The 27873-nt window shown below is 39.3% G+C and overlaps 2 protein-coding genes across 3 annotated transcripts in view; both read left to right on the forward strand.

Moving 5' to 3' along the window:
• Positions 1 to 1058: 1058 nt before the first annotated feature.
• On the forward strand, positions 1059 to 24540 carry LOC112967076 (patatin-like phospholipase domain-containing protein 2). Of its 2 annotated transcripts, XM_026067826.1 has the most exons (10): positions 1059 to 1347; positions 7111 to 7343; positions 8246 to 8311; positions 12048 to 12257; positions 13395 to 13455; positions 16015 to 16230; positions 17224 to 17356; positions 18591 to 18707; positions 19382 to 19640; positions 21965 to 22006. In XM_026067826.1, exons 1-9 carry the CDS (start codon positions 1161 to 1163, stop codon positions 19422 to 19424), a joined length of 1266 nt encoding a protein of 421 aa, XP_025923611.1. In that variant the 5' UTR covers positions 1059 to 1160; the 3' UTR covers positions 19425 to 19640; positions 21965 to 22006. The 2 variants fall into 2 exon arrangements, with proteins under 2 accessions (XP_025923611.1, XP_025923610.1); XM_026067825.1 differs by lacking the exon at positions 19382 to 19640 and having other exon boundaries at positions 1063 to 1347; positions 21965 to 24540.
• A 664-nt stretch (positions 24541 to 25204) lies between these two features.
• SAMM50 (SAMM50 sorting and assembly machinery component) overlaps positions 25205 to 27873 on the forward strand; it is a 21151-nt gene continuing 18482 nt past the window's right edge. The window contains exon 1 of the mRNA XM_026067828.1: positions 25205 to 25326. Coding sequence (XP_025923613.1) covers positions 25306 to 25326 — 21 coding nt within the window. The 5' untranslated portion in view covers positions 25205 to 25305. The remainder of the gene's footprint in view (positions 25327 to 27873) is intronic.

Raw genomic sequence — 27873 nt, forward strand, 5'->3', positions numbered from 1 at the left:
ACTGCAAGTGATCAAATTAATCAGCTACTGCCAACCAAGCTGTCAGTGTGCTGACAGATTTGTAAAGGTGTTCAGGTGCTTAAAGATGCCATTACGAGACCTCCAAAAGTCTATCGATACCTGGCTCCTGATTTTGCTAACTTAGTCAACTGGGTACTTTCAAAACTCTATTAAATGCCATTGTGTATACTTAGACTTTGAACAGCATTTAACTGCTCTGCTTGTTATTTCTGTTTGCAAAATGTTGATTAAACATGCCCACTGAACACAGAAATAGTGTAAGTTAATATTTTGAAATACTTAGGAAAAGCATATTATAGAATAATCTTCCTTTTATGAGCATTGTAGTGTCATGAAATTTCTTCTCTTTATGAAGTTTATTACAGGATTACTTTTTAAACCTCGGATAGCCTTGGATAATCAGGATAATTGCTAAATATGCACTTTCCTGTTTTCACAGCATGTGTGGGCTACATGTGGTAGAGTGTTTTCCAGTCTAAGGTGTAAGTCTAAGCAGCCAGTCACCACTAAACAAGTAAAATGCAAAAGTCAATATTACCTTTATGTATTACTATACGACTAAAGGATGTATTTTAGTGTTATCGCAACACTGTTGTCAGAAATTCCTCTAACCGAGCGCGGGCTGCACCGGGGGGAGCCCCTGGGGCCGCTCCGGGGCCGCGGGAGCGCGCTGAGGCCTGGGCCCGCCGCCAGGGCCCTTCCCCAGAGCCTCCCGGCGGCTGCGGGTGCGCGCAGCCCCGCGCCGCTGCGGCCGCGCCACCAGCCTAGCCGACCCCGCCGCCGCTGCCGCTGCCGCTCCGCGCCCCCTGCCCGACCGAGCCCCGCGGCTTTCCCGGGGGAGGGGTCTCGTTTGCATCTCCCCTTCGATTGGTTGGGGCGCCTTGTGCCGTCACAACGCGGGAGGGGGCGTGGCCAGCGGCTTCGTGGGATTGGCTCATTCGCACGCTCGCGGTGCTGGGCGTGGCCGACATGTAAGCGGCCGAACGGCCTGCGCCGCTGTCGCGACGTCGGTCGGTTGGCCGGCAGCGGCTGGCGCACCTCGCCCGCGACCTGCGGCAGCTCCGCTCTTCCCTCCGCCCGTCGGCCCGCGCCGCGCCCTCGCGCGGGCGCTTCGCCTCCTCCCCCCCCCGCCGGCGACGATGCTGGACCGCGAGCACGGCTGGAGCGTCTCCTTCGCCGGCTGCGGCTTCCTGGGCGTTTACCACATCGGCGCGGCCACCTGCCTGCAGGAGCACGCCCCGCACATCATCCGCGACGCCCGGCACATCTACGGGGCCTCAGCCGGGGCGCTGGCCGGCGCCGTACTCGTCGGCGGCGGCTCTCTGGGTGAGCGGCCTCGCCCTCCTCTTCCTCCTCCTCCGGCGGGAGCTGCGGGCGGCGGTTGCTGTGTGAGGGGAGCGCGAGCGCGGGGGGGCGACGGTTGCGGTGGTTACTGCTGCGTGAGGGGAGCGCGAGCGCGGGAGGGTGACGGTTGCGGCGCTGGTGTGTGTTGGGCTGAGGCGGCTGCAGGGATGACCGGTATTTTTGTTTTTCTTTGCTTTCAAACTACCGCCGTAATGGAGAACGTGACTTTTTTTCTGAAGTTACGCTTGAGAGGGTGGCATGGTCTTAGGCTGTAGCTGCTGGACTTTTTTTTTTATTTGCTTATGTTTCATCCTTATCCCGTGCCCGTCTTACGCCTGAGTAAAACACGAGTGTCTGCTTAAGGGAGAGGAAGAGACAGGTGGTGAAGTTAGTATGCCTTGAGCTTGGATGGATATTTAGCAACCTTGCAGGCTCAAGACGTGATTTTGTCAGTACTGTACCTCACCAAATTTCAACGCTTGTGTAGTCAAATGTTCTGGGTTTACTACCAGGTACAAAGATAGATATGTGTGTCCATACGAGGAGCTCTCCTTCCTCCTGGCTTCAGGATTACAAGACTGGGTTGATGACWATTGATTGCTCTTACTTACATGCAAAGTAGAGGAATTGAAAACTGTAGGGAGAGCAGGAAATGGCTGAATCTTACCCTTCAAAGCAGGCAAACTAACGCTGTCAGTTTGAGATAAGATGCTTATGCTTCATTGAGAAATAATAAATGCATCTCTTCTGTAGTCATCTTTGCACACCCAGTCTCAGTTAGCTTTAAGTTGCTTTCTCTAAAGCTTCTCCTTTCTTGGGGTAGGGTTTAGAGAGTTAAAGTTAGGGCTTAGGTTAGCTTTAACATGCTTTTCCTCTTTAATCTGTGCACAGTGTATATTCCATAGGTCACTTAGGTCTATGATTAGAAACAGAATGAATTGATTTAAATCATTGATTTTAATCATAGTTTAGGTAATAGATTTAATCTTGCTTTGTATTTATACTTTTTTTTTATGAAAGATGTCACTTTTGAACTAAATATAGTCTCTGTGGTGAAATAAGCATTTATTGTCTAGCAATAGGAAAAGTATACCTTACTTTCACCTATTTAGGACTTGAGAGAACCAGAGTATACATTTATCTAATAAATTAGACATGTTAGGCATTAAAGCAGTTTGATACAAGTAAAATATGCAGCCGTTTAGGACAGTGACTAGAATAGTTAAAACAGAGTACAAGATATGTGTAGAAACATAGAAATGATTTGCCTTATAAATCAAACAGATCCACTGAACAAAGGCTTGGCTAGTTAGTGACTCAAACTGATTGTTTTTCTTCACAGTGCCCGTGACAGATTTAGAACTAGAGGATCTTGTAAATTCAGATTTTACTTTATTCATTGATCAGGAGAGAAAAATACACAGCTTATTTCGAATTTAGGGAGTGTTTTGTTTGTTTTTAACTTCTGAGTGAACTACTCATTGACTAAAATGAGATGAAGAAAAGTTCTCTGTACCTGCAAGAGAGTAATGCTGTCAAATGCTAGTCCCTGCTGCATAGCCACTGATCTCTATCACTTTGCTTTCTTAATTTCTTCAAAGCATTAGGAATAAGTCTGTACTGCTTAGACTTTTTAATTTGAGTTTATTAAAATGTACTAAAATAATACACTTATTTGAGTCATTATGAGCCTAATACGGGCTTTTAAAGCATATTTAGCTATCGTAACTGTTTAGTATATAGCCAGTTTTAGACTTAAATAATTGTAGATGATTTAAGAAGACTTGGAAGCTGCTTTAAATATTCAAAGTTTTCTTAAGCAGAAAAAGTATATATTGTTTACCTGAGAGTATGTGACATGAACAGCTTTTTAAGTTTTCAGAATTTTAAATAAGTCTGCAGACTTCAAATTACTCCAACTCTTTCTCTATATGCCAGCTGGGATTTTTGCTTTTCTGTAAATAATAGATTTACTAGTGAGTGTGTGATCACTACCCAAAATATTGTATTTTATGGGCAAATGCTTTCCTTCTGGAAACTTAGAAAAAGAAAAGGGGGGGGCAAAACTTGTAATTATTTCTCTGTTAGAAGAGATTTTTAAACCAGCTGCTTCCTGAAACCTGTGAATCATTGTAAAGTCATCAAAGAAAGAAGGTATTCCCATGTTAAGTCCATATCTTTTTATCTGTTAGTTTTCTATGAGTTAGTAGAATACTTTTATAAAAGCAGAGGATCATAAATAAGCTCTAAAGAAACATTATGTGGTATAATAATTTGATATATTTCATTAGTTCCTGGGTATTGTACAACTCCTTTACATTGATATAATTAATATTCAGTATTTGTTATTTTCTTAAGTCTACAGTTGTGGTCATGAGTCTCATCTCATGTTTTTCATGAAGAAAGTTTTTAGTTTATTTTTTTTCTCCCACAAAATTGTGCATATGTATGTATATATATGTATAGATTTTTTTAACTAAAATTGACTTAAGTATTTCATCTATTCGAGGTTTGTAGCTAGATGTTTTAAGCAAAGCACTTTTTTTGTGCTTCTCCTTACCTGTTGGATGGGTAAACTTACACTGCCTAGAATTCCAGGTTTGACTTCATGTGAACTTTAGCCATTGAGTAGAAAGAAATTGTGCTTTTCTAGATGGAAGAAGACACTTCCTTCATTCAGTTCAGGAGAAGGGGAAGGGAGAAGCTTAGAGGTGGCCATTCTTTTGAGGATGATGCGTGTTCCAGGCTACTCCAAACTCAAACTGTTAAGATACACTCTTCCCTATAGATGTCTGGGAGATAAGATATTTTTTTGGTGCTGCGCTCATCCATTCTAAAGTCACACTGAAAAGCACAAGGGTGTGTGGTGGGGATAAATATAACTTAAGGTTTTATTCTATGGAAAACCTAATAGTTTAGTGCGAACATTAATCTCTTTAGCTCTGTTGTGTTTCAAGAAATAAAACAGATTTGCCAAGGTCTGCCTAAAATTCTGCTCTGACTTGAGCTCTAGCCCTCAGTCCCTTTCCGTTGCTATGGAAGGGCAAAATTCCATTTCCAAATAGACCCCTCTTAGTTGTAACTCTTTGTTTTGGTCCTGTTGAGTGGAGGAGGGAGAAGCAAAGGAAGGTGGAATACTTTCAACTGTTGAATTAATAAAGCTTTAAATTCTCAGTGTTGTAACGTCACATACTCTCAAAGAACACAACATTTTTTTTCCTGCTTGAGAATACTTCTAATATTTAGAATAGATTACAATAAACAAAATATGCAGACTTGAATTTTTTTAAAAAACTTTTTTCCCCAAAGGAAACCTTACATGTAATTCCAAATTTTTTTTTTCTCCTGAGTTTTAGATTTTAGAAGTACAGGAGAGGGAGAAGTAGAAATTCTTATGTGTGGAACAGATGTGAAATCAGACCTCACTTTGATAGGCAGTTATTTTCTGAAAGGAAGTTGATAGAAGGGAAGTTCAAATCTAAGTTGTTAGAGGTCATCAGTTTTGTAGCTATTTAATTGGGTAAATAAAGTGAACTGATACTTGCCTGACTTTGTTTACAGGGAGATAAATAGTCATACCACAGGAGAGGTAGAGGACGTTGGCCTACTTTATTTCCTTTTGTTTAGAAATAGGACTGCAGTGCAGATGAGTGAAGTTGTTAACATGTTTCATACTTAAGCATACCTTGCCCTTAAATTTCAAAGGATTCTAGCCAGAAAAACAGGGTTAAATTTTGGCAGGGAACTGAGACAGTGTGTTTTGTTTGGTCAGGTGTCCATGTACTGAGTGTTTCTTGTTCTGTTTTCTAGTGACTGCAACTTATGTAGCTGGTGCAGAAGTTTTCAAAAATATACTTATTTTTGCAAAAAGAAAATCCTGTATTTAGTAAGACTGCTGTTCCTGGCCAGAGTTCTGGTAATTTAATATCTCAAACACCTGAAAATTCTGAGATGGGCCTGATTTATATCTTTAGACATTTGAGAAGATTGAACATTGCTAAATTATTTTATATATATTAAAAAATATATAAAAGACTTGTATCTGAATGCACAGTAAYAGAATTGCTAGAATTGTCTATGTAGCTGCTTTTGAAAATAACTTTTTCACTTACTAGAATGTGACTTGTGCCTTTTTTTCAGCTATACATAAAATATGTTTTACTAGCATAAATATATATTTGATCTTGAACAGTGAACTGCATCTAAATTTTTTGTTTTCTGGGGTGGGAAGCAGGATGAGGCCATTGGTGTCAGTGTAGTCATGGCCCAAGACTTCACTCCTCAAGGGTAGAATGAAAAAAATCCTATATGGTGAAAATGGAGCGTGTCTGATACCTTGGATTTATTTGGAGATACTCTTTTAAACACAGAATGTTGGTTAAGTGAGGGAAGAAAAGAAAGTTTTAGATAATGCCACTTAAGTAAAAAATAACATTGTAGAAAGATAGTATTTTGAGAAATTAATCCCAACTCCCAGGTTTAAGCAAAGTCATTTCCAGTGCAGTGCCACTAGTTCATGTTTAGTTTGGTAAGCTGAATCCTATTTATTCTAGAAATCAGCTATGTAAGTTAAAATATGCAAGTTCTGAACATATTTTTGGATGACCTTGCAGCATATCGGTCTGGATAATGACCTGTTACTTTGACCTTCCTTCCCTCTCCCTGCTCCCCCATCAAGCAGACCTGTTTATTAGGCAATATCCCCAAAGTATGTCCTGGAGAGATGAGATAAAGTAATTTTAAATATTTAAACAAAACATTGCAGGTGGATGAGATGTTATTCTTAACTTTGACTAGGTGTGTGGTTGTTAAAATGGTTTGGGTGTTCCTGAAGAGCAATTAAACTATTCTGAACAACCATTTATTCTGTAGTGGTTTGATCTAGCTCCTAAAGCTAATGATGATATAACTGGAGCGAATTTTTTCCCCTCAATTTGTAACAAACATATAATCAAAGACCTATATATGTGAAAACTTGGGTGAGAGGTGTTAGACCTCTTCCTTGTTCCCTGAATGCTACTTAAAAGAAACAAAAAAACAAAAACACCCTCTTCTCCTCCCACACCCACCCCCATAAAAAAGTTACGGATATTCTTCTTAAAGTTCCCTACCATAATAAGTTCCTATTTAATGTCTGTTTCCTTTATTGTGGTTATATATAAATGAAGATGAGTATATCCTACAGTGCCTTGAAAACCTAAGGTTGGTTAAAATCCAACAAGTGTCACTAGTTGTGATAAACCCAAGTGCTTTGCTTCTTCAGTAGAGATATTGTGGGCCTTAAATCTGTTTATTATACGCTGTAGGTTTCTTGGATGTTGCATATGGAACACATTCATGCATGGATGATTCATGCTTTTGGAGGTTATTCATCTTTTTCCTTAAAGAACATGCTTCTGGAATTAATGCTTGATAATGAAAGCATCTTATATAGATATTTTACACCTACAGTCACATATATGTATCATAAGCATATGAATTTAAGTAAGCAACTTAGTGGCTGGATCTTCACCAAAATGAGTTCTAACTGCTTGAAAATCTAAAGGTTTTTGTTTTGTTTCTTAATCTGTTAAAAAGTTTTTGAATTTTTATGCTGGTAATCGGAGAGAAAAACTGGAGCTCTAGAGATGTTCTCATACTGGGAGTGTGTAGGTTTTTTTGTTTTGTTTCTAAAGTAATGTCTAAGAATGTCTAAAGACACTCTGAAGTGTCTTCTGTTCTTAATGATGTGCTTTTTACTTTCAGCCGAAGCTTGTGCAGATGTTCTAGCATTAGCTAAAGAAGCTAGAAAGCGAAATCTTGGTCCCCTTCATCCTTCCTTTAATGTGATAAAGATAATAAGAGATGGACTAATGAGAAATCTTCCAGAAAACACTCATCAGTTGTCATCAGGCCGGCTGTGCATTTCACTAACCAGAGTGTCAGATGGTAAAAACGCATTGATATCTAATTTTAACTCTAAAGAAGAAGTTGTCCAGGTATGTTTATTTCCAATATCAGTATATGACAACTTTTTAAAGATTCTGTCATCTTAAGTCTGTTTACTATCATCCATTGGATTTTCTTTTTAAACACTTTAGAATATTGTGACTTTCACAGTATTTTAAAGATAAGCTTCATTATGCTGGATTCACTTACTAGTTTTCCCAGCTAACATATCTCTGTGAACTGTCAGTGAGTAGGTGTGAGGGTTCAATTTTATAAAGGGTAAACTTCTCCTTTAATGTGCTGTATATGTAATGAAACTATATCTTTATGAATAAAATAATTTTTAAGGTTATTCTTATAAGAACAACGATCAGGAAACAATCAAAAATAGTTTTTAAGACTCTTAATATCAGTAGAAAAGATAGTGTGATATGATCCCAGAGTTCCAAGATCTGTGTCCCCAGTTAGTTACTTTAGTTACTCAAAAAATGTATAGCTTGAGGGAATGATTATGAACTTCTCCTTTGTAATGACATGCTAATTAGCATTACTTAAAATGGTCTTTTAGTGAGTCTCATCTGTTTTTACTCAGATGGAGTGTGGTTATATATTAAAAAAAAAAAAAAATGGAATACCCTACCCCATGTTAAAATAATGATTGATATTAACTTTTTTTTTTGCTTTCTATTTAAAAGACACTTAGGTTTTTATTTGCTTGATCAGTTTTTGCTAACATCTGAAGATAATACTGTGAAGTGCTAGAATGGAGTATTTTGGGACAGGGAAGAGAGGTGTAGATCTGAAACAGTTCCAGAGTTCATTTTTGAATTAATGTTATGTTGACAGTGTGTTTTCTCAAGACCATTAGTTTTTAAATGGGAAAGCATAGATAGATGATACTTCAATAATAGAACGGTTACCCTTTAATTTATATGGTCTCATTTCTTCACAGGCTTTAATCTGTAGTTCATTTGTTCCTATTTATTGTGGCCTAATTCCACCATCATTTAGAGGTGTGGTAAGTCTCTATTCTATTGTTAAGATCTAAAAGTAGCTCTAGCTATTCTACAAATTTGAAAGACAGTGTGCTTGCTTTTTTTTGTTTTCCTAGTATAAAATTAATACGTTTATCAGAGCTTTTAGTACTGCAGCTGTATATTACAGCCTTTCAAAAGGATAAGGGAACACTGTATGTGTTGGAAATAGAAAATCTGTTCTATACACTTCTTCCCCACCCTGAAATGCACACATGCCCCCTTAAATTTCTCTAATTACTGATGCAGTAATTAAAAGAAGGTAGTCTAAGCTAGCAAAATAGTGAGAGATTTTAAGGATGGATGTTTAAGTAAGACAGAGATAGTGGTGCTTCTTCACCAGCATAAATTTATACAAAGGGTAACTTAAATACTTGTTCAATTAAAAAAAATCTTGTAAGAGACTATATTGTATATCTGTGTATTTTTGCAGTAGATAGGTCTGCCTTAAAACTGGATTAAAGTTCCATATTCAGTTAGATATAAATCAGCCTTTTAATGTCTTCTGCTATTGTCCTTTGTATTCAGTGTAAGAAAGGTTATTTCTTAAAGGTGAAGTATCAATGTGATAGTGTCTTCCATTGCTTACCAGGAATTACTGGTTACAAAACCTCTTAATACTTCATTACTATACTGGGTTTTACCTGCTCTCCCATTAAAAGGGCAACATCTTGCAGAAAACTTAAACAGTGTAATATGTTGCAGGTATTCTGAATAACAGGTCTGGAAGCCTATCTGCATGTCATGTCAAGGCAGTAGCATTAATTACTTTTTGTTATGATGTTGCATTAATTTACTTTTGCTTTCCTTCCAACTTTGGTGCTCCTTAGGCAAGAAAAAGGGAAAAGTATTGAAGTAAAATTCAAAAGCAACCTTAATATTGGCTTATTACAGGCTGTTCTCAAGGCTGATTGGAAGTGCAAAAAGGTCAAGGATAGCCATGAAATGTATTTTCTTCTTCATGCTAAAATTAAAACCAGAAATGACTAGAACTGTATAAAGATTTTTCTTTATTTGCGTTTCTAAATCTTGTATGCCCCTTTAAACTCTTTCAGATTAAAGGTGTTATGAAAACAGGACATTGGACTCAATCCAAGGTTTAGGTGGATCCAGGCTGATCTGCCTATTGAGTTCTTGTCGCCAGACAACAATGTTATTTTAAAAGGCTTAGTTCAGACTACAGAAACATACAAGTGATGCTGTATTTGTTCATGTTTTGAGGAAAGGAGAAAGGATTTGCTACATCCGTTTGACCTTTGCAATGATTGTCATATGATTTTAGTGTATAGGAGGCTGAGAAAATACTGCAGGTTTTGTGGGGGTTTTTTGTCATAACTTGGTAAGAATACCACACTTGCATACGCTTGGAATGACTCTTGTAGGGTTTAAACATAGCAGAATGTCAGGTATTTAAACTTTGTAGTATGGCAGCATCTTGCTGTTAACTGGCTTGGTACTTCATTTATGCTTTAAAAYCAAGATCTGAGGGTAACTCTGAATAGTTGGACAATGCTAGTAATACATAACAGCATAGGGCACTGCTCTTGAATTGCATGCATTTACTACAAAAAATAAAATTCAGAGTGTTTTTAGAGCAATTTCTTCCTGAGCACATTGCATTTTATACAATAACACAGTAAATATAAGCAAAAGCAAAACAGGTGTTTTTTGTCTGAAAATGTTTATCTGTCATATAAAACACTTGCAGTTCAGTTTTAGGCCAGTTATTCTGTAAGCAGTCGAGCTAGCAAAGGCTGATTTCCTGTGAATTTGAGGTCTTTCTCCGACGTGACAATTCTCTCTTCTTCCTCCCCCTCTCCTTTCTCCCTCCTGCCATTAGTAAGAAACAGTCATGTTGTGATGTGTCATGGGCTGTATGCCCAGCCTGGCTACTGTGCTGTTATCAAGCAGAGCGACTGAGAGCTCCCTGTCTTTCCCTCACTGGGTTGGAAAACAGGGATCAATTTGAGGGTCTCTCCTTTATCTGACTGCTAATTGTAAAGTTTGTGGGTGTTTAATTACTGCTTCAAACATGGCAGTGGTTTTAGATTCAAAAATTATAAGGGGGAACTGATGGACAGAAACAGCAAAAGAAGTTTAAACTGCTTAACTATGTAGAGCAGTTACCCAGATACATTGGCTGTGCACTTCCACCTTCTAATAATTTCAGGAGAGGGCTGCATGCTATGGCTCCTCTACTTCTTGGCCAAACCTGTTGTGCTGTACTTGGTACTTCCATAAAGCACTTGCTGAATGCCTGTATATGACAGTGTGACAGGACTGTTTAGCCTGGAGACAAGAAGGCTCAGTGGGAGTCTTATCAATGTATGTAAATATCTGATGGGATGGTGTAAGGAAGACAGACTTCTCAGTGGTGCCCTGTGACAGGACAAGAGGCAATGAGTACAAACCGAAACACAGAAAATTCTGTCTGAACATAAGATAAAGCTTTTTCATTATGAGGGTGATTGAACACTGGAACAGGTTACCCAGAGAGACTGTGGAGTTTCTGTCCTTGGAGATATTTGAAACCCAACTGGACATGGTCCTGGGCAACCTGCTCTAGGTGATGCTGCTTGAGCGGGGTGTTGGACCAGGTCATCTCCAGAGGCCCCTTCCAACCTCAACTATTCTATGTTTGTGTCGCATTACACAACTGTAGTAGGTTTGTCAGCAGCAGCTGCCCACTGCTGGTCAGAAGAGTGCCCAGGAATGCTGACAGGTGGGAACAGGCTGCTCTGGAAGAGTCTGTTGGATAAATTGCTCTGAGCTGTGCTCTTCCTAATTTGTTCCTCAGAGTGCCAGACAAAATTGATAATCCAGGCTGCTCCTGTTCAAAACATTTTATTTCACAAGGACCTGCAGGTTCTAGTCAGGAATGCCTAATCTGGAAGGAGGAAACTGCAGCCACTAAAGAGTAAAGCTGGTARTGAGGAGTGGTCTTTTGCCACTGTCAGAATAAACTGGCTAAAATTGGTACAGCTGGAGAGAAGGTTTCTGTCAGTGACTGGATGAGTTGTCTTTGGTCATAGCAGCTAGATCAGCTGCACCACAGATCTATTACCCCAATGTAAAATTCTTCAGTCCCTGGATTTTAAAATGTCTGAGATGGTGATGCACTAAAACTACAGAAATGGGTAGTTGAACACAAAGGGGATAAAAGCATAACCTGAAGCAGCTTCTAAACTTGCACAAAGCAGATTAGATAGCCGTGACTGTTGTCAGGGGTCCTAAAGCATTGTTCATGTTTAATTGTGGTTTCTTCCTGTCCGAATATTTATGATAATTTTATATCAGAAGTTTTGAAGAATAATTCTAAGTAACTCTTATTTTATTTGAATGGTTTAATATCAAACAACTTTAGCTTCAAGTGTAAATTTTTTTTTACTTTTTTTYCCTCCTTTCTACAGAAGTACCCTGGTAGCCCTTAACTTGTTAGAATGTATGTTATGTAGGATTATGCTACTTGAAATGGACTTGTTCTTTCTTAAACAAATGAACAGAAAATCCTGAGGAGAGTACTCTTAGGCTATCTATGGAACTATAGGTAGGAATTTTTTTAACTGTCATTAGGGACAAACTGTACTACTGTAAATGTTTGGCCCAAGAGCAGAGGCAGATACTGTTTTATTACAGCCTTAAATGCTATTTAATTCTTAAATGGGAAATCCACTAGTTAGAAATTTTCAGTGTTCTTTTTACTTCTGCTAATCTTTGTAGCGCTATGTGGATGGAGGAATCAGTGACAACTTACCTCACTATGAATCTAAGAATACCATCACAGTTTCACCTTTTGCTGGGGAGTGTGATATCTGTCCAAAAGGGAACTCTGCAAACTTCCATGAAATGAATGTGACCAACACCAGCATTCAGCTTAGTTTGGGGAACCTGTATCGTTTAACACAAGCACTCTTTCCACCAGAACCTAAGGTAATGCGCTGTCTTCATGTAGTTCATAATAAACTATTTCTTCATATAAATCTTTGCTTTTGCAGAAAGCTACAGTAATCTTAGTATTTTTTCTACCATATAAACTTTCTGGTGACATCTCCCTTATTTCTATTTTATTCATAGTCTTTCTTCATTCTCCTTGTTTTTCATGTCTCTCAGACTAAAAGTACATGTTCTGCTACTGGCTTTCTCTATTTATTTAGAAATTGGCACAGGATTATATTGTAAAACCAACACTGGTAGATTAATGACTATGCGTTTATAGTACTTTCATGTCTATCTGCTAATCAGGTGCTTCAGAACTTGGTAGAATATCTAAAGCTGCAGGTTTTTTATAAACCTATCAATTTATATTTGACACAGGCAAGTTGCCTTTAAACTTTGAGCACTGTTAATTGCAGAACTGATGAGGAAAATACCATTGAACTGCAGTTGATTAAGCTGAAGAAAAGGAGAACAAATTTTGCCAGTTGGCTTGGGATGTATAACAGAGGAGAAGTAATGTTTCTGACTGCTGTAGATGAATTTTTAAAATGAGAATTTTTTGAGCCTTGAAGAAAAAATGTTGAATTCTATTTATGTAGGCTTTAAATATTTTTTCTTTTTTTTTGTCTAGGACTGTTATGTACATTAGTAAGTGAACTGGTGTTACATCTGGTAAAAGATGTTTTCATGTGGAAGACATAAGTTTGAACTGGAGCGTGAGAATTGCACAGCTAACTTGTCGTAGTTTTGGGAAATGGGAAGGACTGGGAGGAAGAAGGGAACTGGCATATTCCACCAAGCCACTCTGCTTCATTATTACTTCCATCTGACACAAGGGCTAGTCAAAGAAACAAAAGGGGAGGAAATTCTTGCAAACCTAATACAGTTAGAATACTGTCCTTTTAGATGAATAATTCAGTGTATCTTTGACAGTTGAAAGACAAGTTCGTGTACACATTGTCACAGCAGATGTGTTAACTTGAATCTGTGTTGTATTACAGCAATTGTTAATGTAAAATTTTTTTACAAGAATGGAGGGCAAATGCACGTGGCTGTTTTTTGTTCTGTAAAATGTTGGTCTTAAGTGGAATCACCTTTTATTTGGCTGACTCATTTATCCTGTGCTTGCAGGTACTAGGAGAGATCTGTGAGCAAGGATACTCAGATGCTCTTAAATTTTTGAGAGAGAATGGTATGTTACATTTGTGGCTAATTATTGATGTGACATTAACCTGGGTTAAAAAAAAAGGAAGGGGGGGTTGTGGGGGTAATAGGGGCTAGCATGAAAGCATGAAAAGTTAAGCTCTCCTTCTGAATTTGAGTAGATAGAAATCATATAGTCGCAATAACTATTTACCACAGTAACTGAGCACTAACTTGTGCTGCCACATAGAAATTGCACTTACAGGTGAGGTTTGGGTTTTTGTCACATATATAAAGTGCATATTAAGGTATTGTTAAGTGAAATTACCAAAGAATTCCACTTCTAGGGAATTCAAGTTATTAGTTTCTTTGGGGTTAATCTTGAAGGGTAGGAATAGGCGAATGTTTCCCACTTCTGTGTAATCTGTATGTATCTTCTTATCACCTCCTCTTTCATATCATACAAGTGAATTTGTAGGTGAAGCCTTACAGTTCAGAATTGGGAGCTTGTTAACAATGATATTAAATCAGTTATAGACAAATCCTTAGTCTGTATCATAAAAGATTTTACAAGAAGAGGACCGTAGCAGTTGTTGGGATCCAGATAAGTTTAGAAAGAAGTATTGAAAGTTGTTCTGCTTTGCTTTTGGATCCCAGTAACATATTTTGTATCAACATAAAGATGAACAGGACAGTAACATTTAACTTGTTTGTCTCTCTCAAAATTGGTAACTTCTTATTGGCGTGAAATTAATCGTACGTCAAACATGCCTAGCTCCTTTACCCCTTGGTGCCGAAGCAAACCGGAGATAAAACTGTGTCAGGTTAGAGGAATGGAACTTCAAGCATAATCACAGAATGGTTGAGGTTGGAAGGGACCTCTGGAGATCGTCTAAGTCCAACCGCCCTGCTCAAGCAAGGTCACCTAGAGCACATTGCACAGAATCACGTCCAGGCAGGTTTTGAATATCTCCAGAGAAGGAGACTCCACAACCTCTCTGGGCGGCCTGTTCCAGTGCTCTGTCACCCTCACAGTGAAGAAGTTTTTCCTCCTGTTCAGATGGAAGTGTCTGTGTTTCAGTTTGTGCCCGTTGCCTCGCGTCCTGTCTCTGGGCACCACTGAAAAGAGTCTGGTCCCATCCTCTTGACACCCTCCCTTAAGATATTTGTATAAATAAGATCCCCCCAGTCTTCTCTTCTCCAGGCTAAACAGGCCCAACTCTCTCAGCCTTTCCTTATAAGAGAGAGGCTCCAGTCCCCTAAATAGTCCCCTGTGATGTTTGTAATATTACAGTTAGTATTGGTTGCAGTACTGTAATGCAGCCATAGCTTAATGTGCTCACTGCCAATACTCTGTTATAAATAAATACTCAACTTGTCTTGTAATAATTTCTTCACTGTTAAAGAAGGTCACTGTTCTACTTAAGAGTTTGAATTTCTAGTAACACTCTTAAATATTTAATGGAATATTATTAAATATTAAGTTTTTAATGCTTTAGGTATTGTTACCAGGTGATTAAAAGCACAGATTATACAAAGAGAAATCAGCCTCTAATTTGAGGTTGCCTGTGCTAAGATGGACTCTTCTTCTGTACTGCACCCACAAGATTCCTGTGTGCACATTCCCATCTGTCTCTGGATCTGAGATTCCTTGCCACTCTTCCTTTGTGCTTCCCCCACATCCTGTGCATATTGTACAGAAATCCTCCTTTTCTTACTGCTGATCCTGTGATCACCTTTGTTCTTATTCTGTCACAGGTTTGTCTTGCTTGAAGCTCAGTCGRTGATAACTATAGCCTTTCCAATTTCATTCATTATGCATCTCCCGTCTTGTTAAGCTGTTTCAACTCTAGGAGGGTGTGTGTTTGTTTTCCATCTAGAACACTTCTGCTAAATTCTATGCCTTTTAGGAATACTTGTAAGTAGGAAAGAGATCTTGTTGTATGTAGGTGTGGATCCCAGTTAAGTTCTGTAGTCTTTATATAAAAATAACTTCATATTGATTTTCTGGAAACTGAGTATGAATACCCTTCCTGAATATGTAACTTCGTGCTCATTATCTAGTGTTTGGTTCTAAGGTATGAATGGTAAATATTAGTGCCTTTTATTAATGGGAATACATCAGTTTTGCAAGACAACCTGTGTTGATGTAGATCTGTATTTTGGATAGATCTTAAAATGATATTTCACCATACTCATTTTCCTTTTCTCACCCTATTGTGACAGTGCCTCAAACTATCACTTATGTGATACTGCCATTTCAAATTTACCAAACTGGTCTAATGTGTGTTATAGGTGTTTTCTTTCAAAGAAATAAAAATCAGTTTTCCTCCTTTTTAAACTATTTTTATTCTTGCTAGAAAACATCTTTGGTAACTGACTGCATATATCCAGTGCAGTTTCAGTTAATTATTCTTTTTTTTTTCTCCTTTTCTTTAGAACCTGTTTTATAATGAGAGCTAGACCTGCAAAAAAGTATTCATCATGATTAAACATTTGTGGTATTTGACATTGGATAGATAATGTTCCCTCAGAACAGGGCTTTCTAAGGTATTCTGCAGCCCTGTGGATCAAACCTGCCCTAAGTGGAAGTTCTTGACTCTTTCAGGTATTCTGAGTGACTCAATTTATGTCACCTTGTCCTTCACAAAAAGAAGTCCTCAGGAGGCTGTGCAGTGCGTTGACCATATGAACAAGAAAACTGTATCAGAAACTAATGGAGCAGAAACTTTGAATGCTGAAGTACTTAATAAACAGCTGAAGCAAAATCCATGGCCTTTAGACAAGAGCATATTTGAGAGTCTTCCTCCCAGAYTTCGTAAAGGTATGTTCTTCAGGCTATCTTACATAACTTTGAATGGCAAACTGTGATTTTTTTTTTTTCACTTTGTTCTTAGCTTAAAACTAGTAAGCTTTTTTTTCTTTAATCTTGTAACTCCCTGTAAAATTAGAGACTAGCTCAGCCCATAAAAGTTCTTTACATAGTTATTAGATGTGAACATATACGTGTTGATTTAGCTACAGAAATGGTACAATTGAAACAAGAAGTAGTAGTTGCTCAACATCATAGTCACAACTAAAATTCTTGTTTGGTTTTGTGGATATACTTTGTATATACGTAGTATTTTTATACGATCCTTTGTTTCATGACAAAGGTGAATCTCAAATCCAAACACTGTTTACCTTCATTTTGTTATTAAACAAGGCTTCAGTAGATTTCCAATTGTCTGATTTTTTTTCTGTCCTTTTAATAAGATGTTAGTAGACCAGTACTCTTACTGATTAAAAACAACAACAAAACCAAAAAAACCCTTTTAACTAAGTTCTTTGTAGATRCTGACTGGTATTTTCAAGATCTGAAATTTGTGATTTCGGTGACCTAGGAGAACAAAATTTACATATGAAATCTCTGAAAACAATATGTAACGACTGGAATGTGTGGAACTCTAGGCTTTTAGCAAACTCCTTTGAGTTTTGTAGCCTCTGACAAGACGAGGATGCTATCTAAAGTACGTAATTATTTTGGGGGAGATGAACTTCACGTCTCTCATAATAAACTACTTCTGAGACTTACTGCTTAAAGGTTCTGTGGAATGTCTTTTTGTCCTTGTAGGATGAGTCAATACTCCCCATATTTTAAAGTAGCTTAGAAAAGGTTTACTATAACAGTGCCTTGAGATTATTTTTATTCTCTATCTGATCCTTATTCAGTAACACTTGATAATATTGACTGGACTAATGATCACCAAATCACTTGGAGTTACTTGGACTGTTTTCAGATAGCCTAACATCTTTTTGAAAAATGATTATCCTTTAGCACTGCAAGAAGCTTGTAAAGAACAGAGTGGATTCTATGCTCAGTTCTCTAAACTCTTCCCAATGCGGGTGATGTCATATCTGATGCTGCCATATACGCTACCAGTGGAGTCTGCTTATTCTGTTGTTTTACGGTAAGGATCTTTTTGAATTACGCTTTTAAGAACTTACTCATTGAGTGCTTTTTCAGTTTTACAGGCACTCCAGTGCTCTATAGTTCAAGTGCTAACTATCCAAAGATCATCATTTCTACCTAGATAATGCATCCTTCTAAAAACCTCTGTAGTCTAAGGCTAGAAAAACAAATGTATTGAAGACTTCTAAAAACATTACACTTAATGAGTAATAGCTTTCTTTTAACTGCTAGAAAGAAGCACCCTCAAGTGTGTTTTCCAGGAAAAGATTCTTTACAACTACTGTATTCTTCAGTGATACTTGAACTCCATCCAGGTAGTGCTTGTGTTGTACCTTCTTTTTGAAGTCAGGAGTGAAATCTAATGATTTACTCACTATGTAAATTTTCTTACCGGGTTTGTTCAGGTTGACTCAAAGTTGTATGCTTGAAATTGGAATTAATTTTATAAGGTTTCTAACTGTTGTACAAGACAAATTACACTGTACCATGAGCCCTAAACTCAGTGCTTGCTTAAGAGTGTTCCAGTCTGTGAAGAGCAGATGTCATTAGTATCTATTGTTTCTATAGATTATATTAGTGTATATAGTAATATCCATAGAAAATCTTGGAAAAGTTTAAAAAAAAAAAAAAATCTATAAATGGAACCACATAAAACTCCAGTAAAATATCTTGTTTCTATGCCACTTCACTTTTTTGGAGGGTGGAGAGTTTCAACGGGAGTTTTATGTGAGTTTTTCTCCCTTCTTCCCCTTCAGTGGGGCTGAATTATCTTAAGAGCGTTATGTAAGGAAAAACAATACATTTGTGACGTTGTTCTGTCTTTGCCTTCCTTTTATCCTTCCATCCTGCTGTTCTTCCTTCGACTCCCACATAACTTTAAGCTGACTAACAAGTTCCAGCCAACACAGAGAGGTCACAGAGACGAGTTTTTTCAGGCTCCCTAAAAGTTGAGTGTAAACTGTACATACTGGTCAGTCACGCAGCATTGGTGTAGATCACCGACGCAGTACTATGTACTGCCCTTTTTCTTAGCTTGTAGAAGGGAGATGAGTGGGACAGATGGAAATTTAGAGGTGTTGGGAGGACCTGGACACTGTGTCTGTTGGGGGAGTTAACTTGGGGAGGATGAAAACTGTTATTTTGTTGGAGGTTGGACATGGAAATGTAAGAACATGCCTCATGTGAGCTCTGTTGCTTACAAAACAATGTGCGTGTTTTGTTTTTGACTGTAGGTTCGTAAACTGGTTTCCTGACATTCCTGATGATGTTCGATGGATGCAAGAACAGCTTTGTCAGATTGCTGGTAYAGTTTATTCCAGGGCTAAAAGCAAGCTCTTCTGTGCATTCAGGTAAGCTGGTGTGCTGCTGCATGCAAATGATGCATTCTTAGAGATTTTTTTTCTCTTAGTCAAAGCTTCAAGTACTGGTAAGTTTCTCTCTTAAAACAGGATTTAATAATTTTCTCAAGGATAACACAAAACAGTTTTCACTGCTTCTAATCCTTAGGTTTTTGTTGTTGTTGTTTTCTTTCCCTAAAGTATATTGTCTGGAGTTTGTTTGTTTTTAATTGACCAATGACTGCTTGGGGTAGGTGAAGAGCTGTTGCCTTCTGGTAGGTTTATGCTTTTTTTGGCACTGAACTGAGAACAGAGACCTTGTTTTGGCTTTGTTCCACAGCAGCTGGAGCAATCAGGAAGAAAAGAAGGGAGGAGAAGCTTGCTCCCAGATGTTCTAAATCAGATGTGGTAGGTAGGAACTGGAAAACTTTGGGAGAAAGACTAGGTTTTTAAGAGTCTGGACAGAGAAGGTTGTAACAGTAAAAACTAGATGAAAGTGAGTAGGAAGGGCAGACTTGTAAGATAGCTGGGAAGAATTAAAATAAGTAAGATAAATACAAAAATTTTCTAGGAACTTGTATTGCTGTGGAAGATAAACCCCTACTGTAACCTGGTTGTAACTAGTTTCATTATTCTTCTCTTATCTCCAAGCCTTTCAGACTTTTTACTTCTGTTAATCTTTCTAGTGCTATGTGGATGGAGGAATTGGTGAGAACTTACCAAGTGTGAATACCATCACAATTTCACCTTATGCTGGGGAGTGTGATATCTGCCCAGAGCAGAACTCTACAAACTTCTGTGAATTGAATGTGACCAGCACCAGCAGACTTTCTTGTTTAAAAAAAAAAAAAAAAAGGCTTTCAGTCTGAAACAGTGAGTTGCATAGCCATATCAAAGCAGTGCTATGAGCAAAGAGCCATAGATTCTCTCTCAGCCCAAATACTCGTAAATATGAACACTCTTAAGATTTGGTTTAGAAACTAGAAATCTAGACTTCAGTAGAGTGGGTCAGATCTATTTTACAGTAATTTTTCTAATGACTCTCTCAACTCCTGGAGTTGCTGGGGAGGAGGTAGGAAAAGGGGAAGAGAAACTGGCCAGAAAAGCTTTTAGGACTGCAGAGAAATCTTTAATGCTTCGCAAAAGCTTCCCAAGAAATAGCTGTAGCACTGGAGACGGCAAGCTGCAGCAGTTATTTCAGTGAGCCCATTGCTATATTCTGGATATAGAGTATGTTTAAAAAAAAAAAAAAAAACCTACTGTTGTTTGAGCCAAGAGTTCTTTGGGTTTTGTCTTCCTCTTGTTATTAATAAAGATAATGAGGAAGATCAAAGATGATGTTCTTCATTGTCCTGGCAATGCTATACACTGAGCCAGTCAGGAATGCAGGCCTGACGCATCTGTCTGAGAAGAACTTGCCCGTTTCTGCTTCCTTATAGGAAGTTTTGTCAGGTTCTGGACTGGCATCCTGAAAGATCTGATTCTTAGGCTCCATCCTTTAGAAGTGGGAGGTAGTCAATCTGAAAGTTTCTGGCTAGAGAAAACCTTCAAACCTTAATGATTTTGAGGCTTGAGGTTTCCTTCCCTCTCTGGAAGCATTAAACAGTGACTTTAATATTAGGTTGTTAAAATAATTTTTTACAGTATTGAGTTGTACAGAGACTTTGGAAGCATTTAATTCCTGTACATGAACAGCCACTCTTCTTCCTCTCTAAAATGAGTTACAGCCTTTTCCTGTATAACCTTGGTATGCTTTTGAGGCCATCTGTCTGAACAGAAAAGGAGTTTTTAGTATCATCTACTATCATCCTAGTGTCACCTCTTCGGTTAGTTAATGTCATATGTCATCCTGTGACCTTTTTTCTTTCTTTCCTTACTGATGTTTCTGACTCCTTTCCACAATAAATGTGGGTAGAGTCATCTTCCTGCTTTTATGCTTATTTAGCAGCTTCATGTCACTTGGATTCCAACCTTACCAGTCTTGAGACTCTCTTCATTTGGGGTGGACATTCAGAAGAGAACATCACAAAGCTGGCTTAGCTCTAAGTTCTCATAGGGGTTATTCTGTCCCTGGGTCATGATCAACCAGAATTGTTGTTTCTGTTTTTGTGGAAAGAGCAAGATCTTGGCCATGAAACAGGGCATGGTGGTCATGTGGCTTTGGCAGCATACTTTTATGATACCTTAAAGGTGATTAACTCCCACTGAGCTGTTTAAGTGGTTGGACTTTCAAGTTTTCTGAAGCCTTTCCTTAAGTGGATTCCCTCTTCAGATGGCTAGGTCCTAAGGCTTTGTATGTGGAATCCTGCATTGTATTCTATAGGTGACTCTTTATGGGCATTGTAATTTTGTTTCAGCATCCATCAAGAACTTATCGCTGCTTTTGCAGAGAGTAATGTCCCCTTCCCCCCCTTTCTTTTTCCCTTCCCCTTATGTCATCAGATCCTGTTTCTAACTTCTTTTGGAATCAAATTTCATAAACTGAGCTGTTTACAGTTTGGAAGTACTTTTAGGAAACTCAGCCTAGTGGCTGGTATCTTCTTGTGTATCTTCTAAACTTTAGGTTGGAAACCGTCATTGAAGTGTGTGCATGGAGAGTTTGGTTTTTGGTGGATTTTTTTTTTTCCAAAAATATTACAAGACCGGAGAGAGAACTTTGAAGGAAAAAGCTAGGTATTCTTGGTGATAACTTCAGTTTCCTGTTTCTCAGATTGGAAAAGAATGAAAAACCTGGTGATTAATTTTCTTTTTTTTCTAGTGTACGAGAGTTTTGTTCAGCCTTTCAGTTGATGATATTTAGCTGGTTGTAAAGTGAGGAGCAGGGACTACATTTGGAAAACTGAACAGCTATCTGTACTACTTAACTTGTAAATGTTGAGATTATACTTGTTGGTTTATTGCTGTGATTGATAAGTAACAAAATATTCCAAGTGGATAGCTGGGGAAGATCAGTACAATTTAAGAGGTAATGTGCACACTAAGTCTCCCCTTCTGGACTTATCAGAACAGTGCACTGACTTTTAGTGCAACTATTCTATACCTACTTTTGAGGACATCACATAATGGCAAGGGTGCCCTTCCTTTAGATAGGATCATTTCAAGATCCTATTCCTGTTGTGCCCTATCCGAACTCATTAAATGCATTAAGAATTAAYCATTTTATTGACCATTTTTCCTCTAGTATTCCTCCTCATTCGAAGTTTGACATACGAACTGTAATAGAAATGTCACTGAAATACTACTAATCTTTATTTATTTATTTTGAACAGGAAAGACAACTATGCATCACTAAGAAAATGTCAGACTGTCCCTTCTACTGTGGAATTTCATTCTTCATACTGTCATCTTAAAACGCTTCACTCTTCTGCAGACCTTGAAACCTGGCTCTGGGACTCTTCATACTTCATGCACTCAACCATGAAACATGCTTCTGTTAACATAAAGCAGCATTCAGACTTGGATTCCTGTCCTAATTTTCTCCCAAATTCTGCTGAATCTGGGTTGGAAATAGATTTTGACTCTTCCTCAGAGAAGAGTTTCCAAACCGTTCCAGAATATTAGTTTGGAAATAGTTTCCACAGCTTTCAAAATTCCAATTTGGCAGAGATATTCAAATCCTAAAGGATTAAAGCTCACTTTGTTTATTGCCAATAAGTCTTGGAAAACTCTTTGTTTACAGCTTCATGACAAATCTGCCTTTGGAATTCTACTGTTCTAAGGATTATAAAAATGGTGGTTACTATACTAAGTCACAGACTACACTTTTCTTAAATCACCAGCACAATGAATTGTAGTAAGACTAACAGTGTCTCCTCTGGAAATAAATCCACTTCCAGCATAAAAACTCTTTAAACAGCTTGTTAGACAAACATTGATAGCAAAGAGAATTTTAAAAGTAGAAGTCTTAACAATATTATTTGTTACAATTATTTTTATGGCACTTAAATGAAATTGGACTTGTACTTCATAAAGGGGACTACACGAAAGAGCTTTGTAATGGCCTCCCGTGTCTTTGCCTTATGTTTAAACATATTGCTGCATTTATGAAAAAGTTGCCTGCATGAGATACTGTAGGAACAGTATTATTCCAGGTTATTCTATACACTTCGCAGTTCTTCCATGGCTCCTTCTACTCAAATACTTCAAGGGAAAAGGTCAAAAGAACTGGGACAGATTCACCTGAAGCGTAAACAGGTGCAGCTTCTGTGATTTCAAAGGACTTTTGTATACTTAACAAGGGCTTAATTCTTGAATTAGTGTTGAAAAGTAGGTAAAATAGTGGCTGTGATTAGCAAACAGTAATTTGAGAAGTATCAAGCTTAATGGCATACCATAATACATCAGTGTATTGCAAGTGATGAATGGCATTTTGGTCCTCCTTCTAACTGTCGCTCAGTCATTGTTGATGACTTCCCTTCCAAATTCAGGGCTTTTCTCCCCTTCCTTTACTTCCTTAATGCTTGAAAAGAGGAAAAAGGGTCTCATCTGTCTCAGTAAGATAGGATAGCCCAAAGAAAGCTTTCCAATACTGATTGTCAGAAGAATCAAACATGTAAGATTTAAATTGGAAACAGTAATATCCAGACCTGTGTAGAGGTCTCAAATCATGGTTGAAAATCAGCCAAATCATGTCTACATTGAGTCATGAAGATTTTAAACACTTTCACTTACAAAGTATAGTGTAGTTTTATCAAGGACAATGCATTAGTCTATGAATACACTGGAAAAAGTAAATAACTGTGAAGATTAACTGTTGTCTTAACGTCTTGTTATGTTGTCTTTGACATATACAATTTTTTTTAAAAGGTAGAAGGAAACTACTATGGCTTTAATGTTCAGTTTGTGTATGTGTTTGGGGGCAAGTGTGTAACATTTGAAGGCTTTTCATGCAGGGATATGAATTTGGTGCCACTCAGCTACAGTCTGGGGAAGAGTCTGTAAATGTGATATGTGCTTACTGAGAGTACGTATCTTGTAAAAGGAAAAGTGATTGGATATGTGATGCTCAGGAGAGGGAAGAGAAGGAATTGTTTTTTTTTCCAGAGCAGAATGTTAACTTTGAATATCTAGAAGTCTTTCAGATAGCAGAACCTAGCTTTTCTAATTGGACCAACCTTTAAGCAGTTCCTCAGCTGTGATTTCCCTAAACTTGAAGTGCTAAATTTTACAACACTGACAAGCTTTTAAAATGTTGGGGGGTGTTGGAGAAGGTGTCAGGTTATCAATTTTCATATTATGGACTGGTGCTATTGAACTCTCACTTTTGTTTGTTTCTTGTTTTGTGTCTTCAAATTTGCACAAAAAGTTGGAATGTTACTGTACCTACAATTAAGAGATACAAGATCTGGTTTAAATTGTCTTTATTTATAACTTTAAACTTTCTGTGATCTCATTTTACCATGTTCTGTTGAATGCTAGTTTTACCATTATCTTTTAGAATTTAAGCATGAATGCCAGGTTATGTTTCCTTTCTGTGTACTGGAATCGTTCTGTTAACTACATCTGAATCAACCTGAACCACTTCTTCAGTTCTGCACAACAACCATTAGTCTTTTTATTCTATTTTAATACAACAAAGGTCTTTTAAGTTTGCTAAGCTTTCCCTCCTGATTCTTGTACTCTTCTCTATGCTTCTTTCAATCTTACCTTCCCTTTCCTAGAGTATATGACCTAATACAACCTAAGTCAGAATGCCTTAATTTTACAGAAGAGTTAAAGGATTTAATGATCGTGAAGTAGCATTTTAAATAGTAACTTAAGCTGCTGCCTTAAGTTTAGAGATGCTTGTTAATCCTACAGCTGGATCCATAAGTCACAAATTAAAGCTTACTTTCTTTGCAATGTATCAGTTTACAAATAACTCTTTATGCTTAAAACGACTATCAGGCAAGGATATCAAAAACAGAGAAGAGAAAGTTCTTATTTGTGTCTGGAGGGAAAAAAATAGGTCTCATATCTTAGCTACCTAGAACAATAATTCAGTGTACCATGGACTATAGGTTGATTAAAATCAGCCTGACTTCATAAAATTCAATGAGCTAGTGGCACAACCGTGAATGCCTTACACTATACCATCAGTTTATTTCTTGAGGTTGGCTGGCAGCAGCTAGGTGCTTCAGTCTGGTTACTGACCTGCACTGTGCAGCAGCATGTGGGCTCTTAGCATCCTCTGAGATGATGCACGTGAAATCTGATTATGCTTTTAGGCGGTACCTTCTTACTGAGTCGTGTTGCTGTGTTCACTGCTCCTTCAGGAAGGGCCGAGCGCTGCTTCTCCTGTTCAACCTCCTGGCCTTTTTTATCCGCCCCGCTCTCCGCTGGCTTGTTGCTCCCAAGCGTTCTCTTCCCTGCAGCACGGCACAGGCAAGGCCCCGCCCCGCCCCGCGCGAGCCCTTCGCCGCTGCGCACGCGCGCATCGCGCCTTTCCCGGGCGGGGGCCGGGGAGGCGGGACACCCTGGCTCCCAGCCGACTACATCTGGGGAGCSTGCCTCTCGCCCCGCCTCTTCCCGCCCCTCCGGCCAATGGGGGCCGGGGCGAGGGGCTGTCATGGCCGCCCCCGCGCTGCGGCCTTGAACCTCAGCGGCCCTCCTCCCGCCGCCGCGCGCCGCCATGGGCACCGTGCACGCCCGGGTAAGGCCGCGCCGCGCGTGCGCGCGTGGGGGCGACCCCCAGGGCGGCACCCGCCCGCCCAGCAGCGGGACCGGCCGGGGGCCGCGCCCTTCCCTCTTCCTCGGCGACCTTCGGGCCCGGCCCGGGGGAAGCGGCGGCGGCGACAGCGGCCCCGCCGCTCGCCCCGGCCCGTCCGAGGGGCGCTGCGTAGGGAGGGTGGGGGCGCCCCCCCCGGGCCCCAGCCCCAGCGCCGCCCGGGGCTGCCGGGCCGGTAACGGCCGCTCCCCGGGGAGGTGCGAGGGGCCCGGCCCGGCCCGGCCCGGCCCGGGGTGCCGTTAGTTGTCGGGCCTCCGCTTCCCGCTGCGGCGGCGGGGCTTGACCTTGGGTGTTTGGGCGCAGGCCCGCCCGGGGCCGGGTGTTCTGCGTCGCGTTGCCGTGACTGCCGGGACGAGAAGCCGCAGCTGGGCTGGGCTGGTCCGCGGGCGAAAATAGCGAGCGGGGCCTTAAGGCTCCGGCTGTGTTTCAGGCCGCTCCAAGGAAGGACGCGCTGGTTTCAATGCTTGCTGCGGAAGCGCAAGGTATAACGGCTATAACGGCACTAAAATAGTAGCGCGTCTTAGACATCAGCAAAAGTTTTCAAAGAATAAGGATACTTGGGTTTTGAAATATCTTGGCAAGGCAGCAGATTCCTTACACTTTAAAACTTCAAGAAAGCTGGAGAACCGTCTCTCAGGATAACTTTAGGTACGTAGCCTGCTCTTGGCTATTCAGCTTTATGCCAGGATGGCACAGCCGTGCAAGGCACAAGGCGGTCAGGCCACGGGAGTGTAATGCAGAAAGGGTCGGCGACACTGACTGCAGAGCAAAGGAATCATAGAGCAAATCTATAAGTCTCTTTGGTAAAATAGCTTGTGAATTTGGGTTAAACTACTTTCCATTTAAGACAAGCATAGGGAGCCAACCTAGGGATGTTTAAAGCTGCAATATAGTTAATTTGTTTAGAGATAACAAGTAGCTGACCTCCTTGGGAGCTAAGAATGGTCTGGATAATTTCTCAAGCTCCCAGGTAGAATACCTCTTTTCTGTAAGTTTGTTGAAAGCAAGCAGGCTCTTACACATGGTATAATTAGACCGTTGAATATATTGTTGCAGGGGTTGCTAAGACTCCAGAATGTCTAATTTTCATGACTAATTTAATTTCCCTTCCATTTTTTCCCCTTATATTCTTGGTTTTATATCCATTTACAGAATAAATCGATAATGAAATATTTGGTGGATAGTGATTACTTCATGTTTGCTTGTTGCAGGATATTTATGCATTTTTCTCTGATCTATTATTGGGAGTAAGAGAGGATTCTTTGTTCATTTAACTTGGCTCTGATGTATAATAGCAATTTACTATTCCAGAAAAACAGCTGTGCAGCAAGTGCTGTATTTGTGCCTTAAGACTAAAAGTGGATTTAGTGAGTTATCCAATACTGCTCCCTGCTACTGCAGGTAGCCCTATATTCATTCTTGCTTGAATCCATTATTTTCTGGTAAGAGTCTTATTTTAGGATTCTTTCAAGTATAGTAAATAAAGCAATACTGATGCGGAAACCATTCACCGTAACAGCTCTGATGAATGGGGCCTTAGGTTCCTGAAAATTATTTGGAGGCAAACTCTTTTTTTAACAAATCTTAAAACTTAAAAGTGAATAAATATATACAAATAACATGCTGAAAACCCTTTTTTCTTCAGTATTTAACATTCACACTCTTCTCTCTCCCAAAAACCTAAACTAACTAGTGACAACTTGATTTGGGGTTTGTTTCTTTGTTTTTTAAGAATGTAGAGTTCATCGTTAACACTATGAGCATGCCTTAAAAATGAAATTATTTGTCAAAGAAGAAAAATTTTTAAAAGCAGAATTACCGTTATTTTTTCAGATTTTAAGGAAAGGTGTTTGTTCTGCAGAACTGGATGAATAGTTAATTGTTTTTGAAGTATCTGAGAAAGGTAGCAAATTCTTTATGCTTTTAGGCTTCAAGAAAGTTAGAGAAACATCTCTCAGGATAATTTTGATGTGTAGTCCACTTTTGAGTATTCAGCTTTACAGCCATRCAAGACATGTGCAAAGTATTTTCAAGAAACCACTAAACATGAAAGCTATTCAGCTTTCACTAAAACTTTCAGCAGGCATGTGGGTTACAAGTGTGCTTGTAATTCCCCCCAATTTTAGTTCTCTTTTCACAGAATCGCTGAGGTTGGAAGGGACCTCTGGAGATCATCTAGTCCAACACCCCTGCTCAAGCASGGKCACCTRGAGCRYVTTRCACAGGATYGCRTCCAGGCGGGTTTTGAATATCTCCAGAGAAGGAGACTCCACAACCTCTCTGGGCAACCTGTTCCAGCGCTCTGTCACCCTCACAGTGAAGAAGTTTTTCCTCCTGTTCAGATGGAAGCGTCTGTGTTTCAGTTTGTGCCCGTTGCCTCGCGTCCTGTCTCTGGGCACCACTGAAAAGAGTCTGGTCCCATCCTCTCGACACCCTCCCTTCAGATACTTGTACACATTGATAAGATCTCCT

Source organism: Apteryx rowi, unplaced genomic scaffold (assembly GCF_003343035.1).
Source record: "Apteryx rowi isolate R43461 unplaced genomic scaffold, aptRow1 scaffold_263, whole genome shotgun sequence".
Classification (NCBI taxonomy): Eukaryota; Metazoa; Chordata; class Aves; order Apterygiformes; family Apterygidae; genus Apteryx; species Apteryx rowi.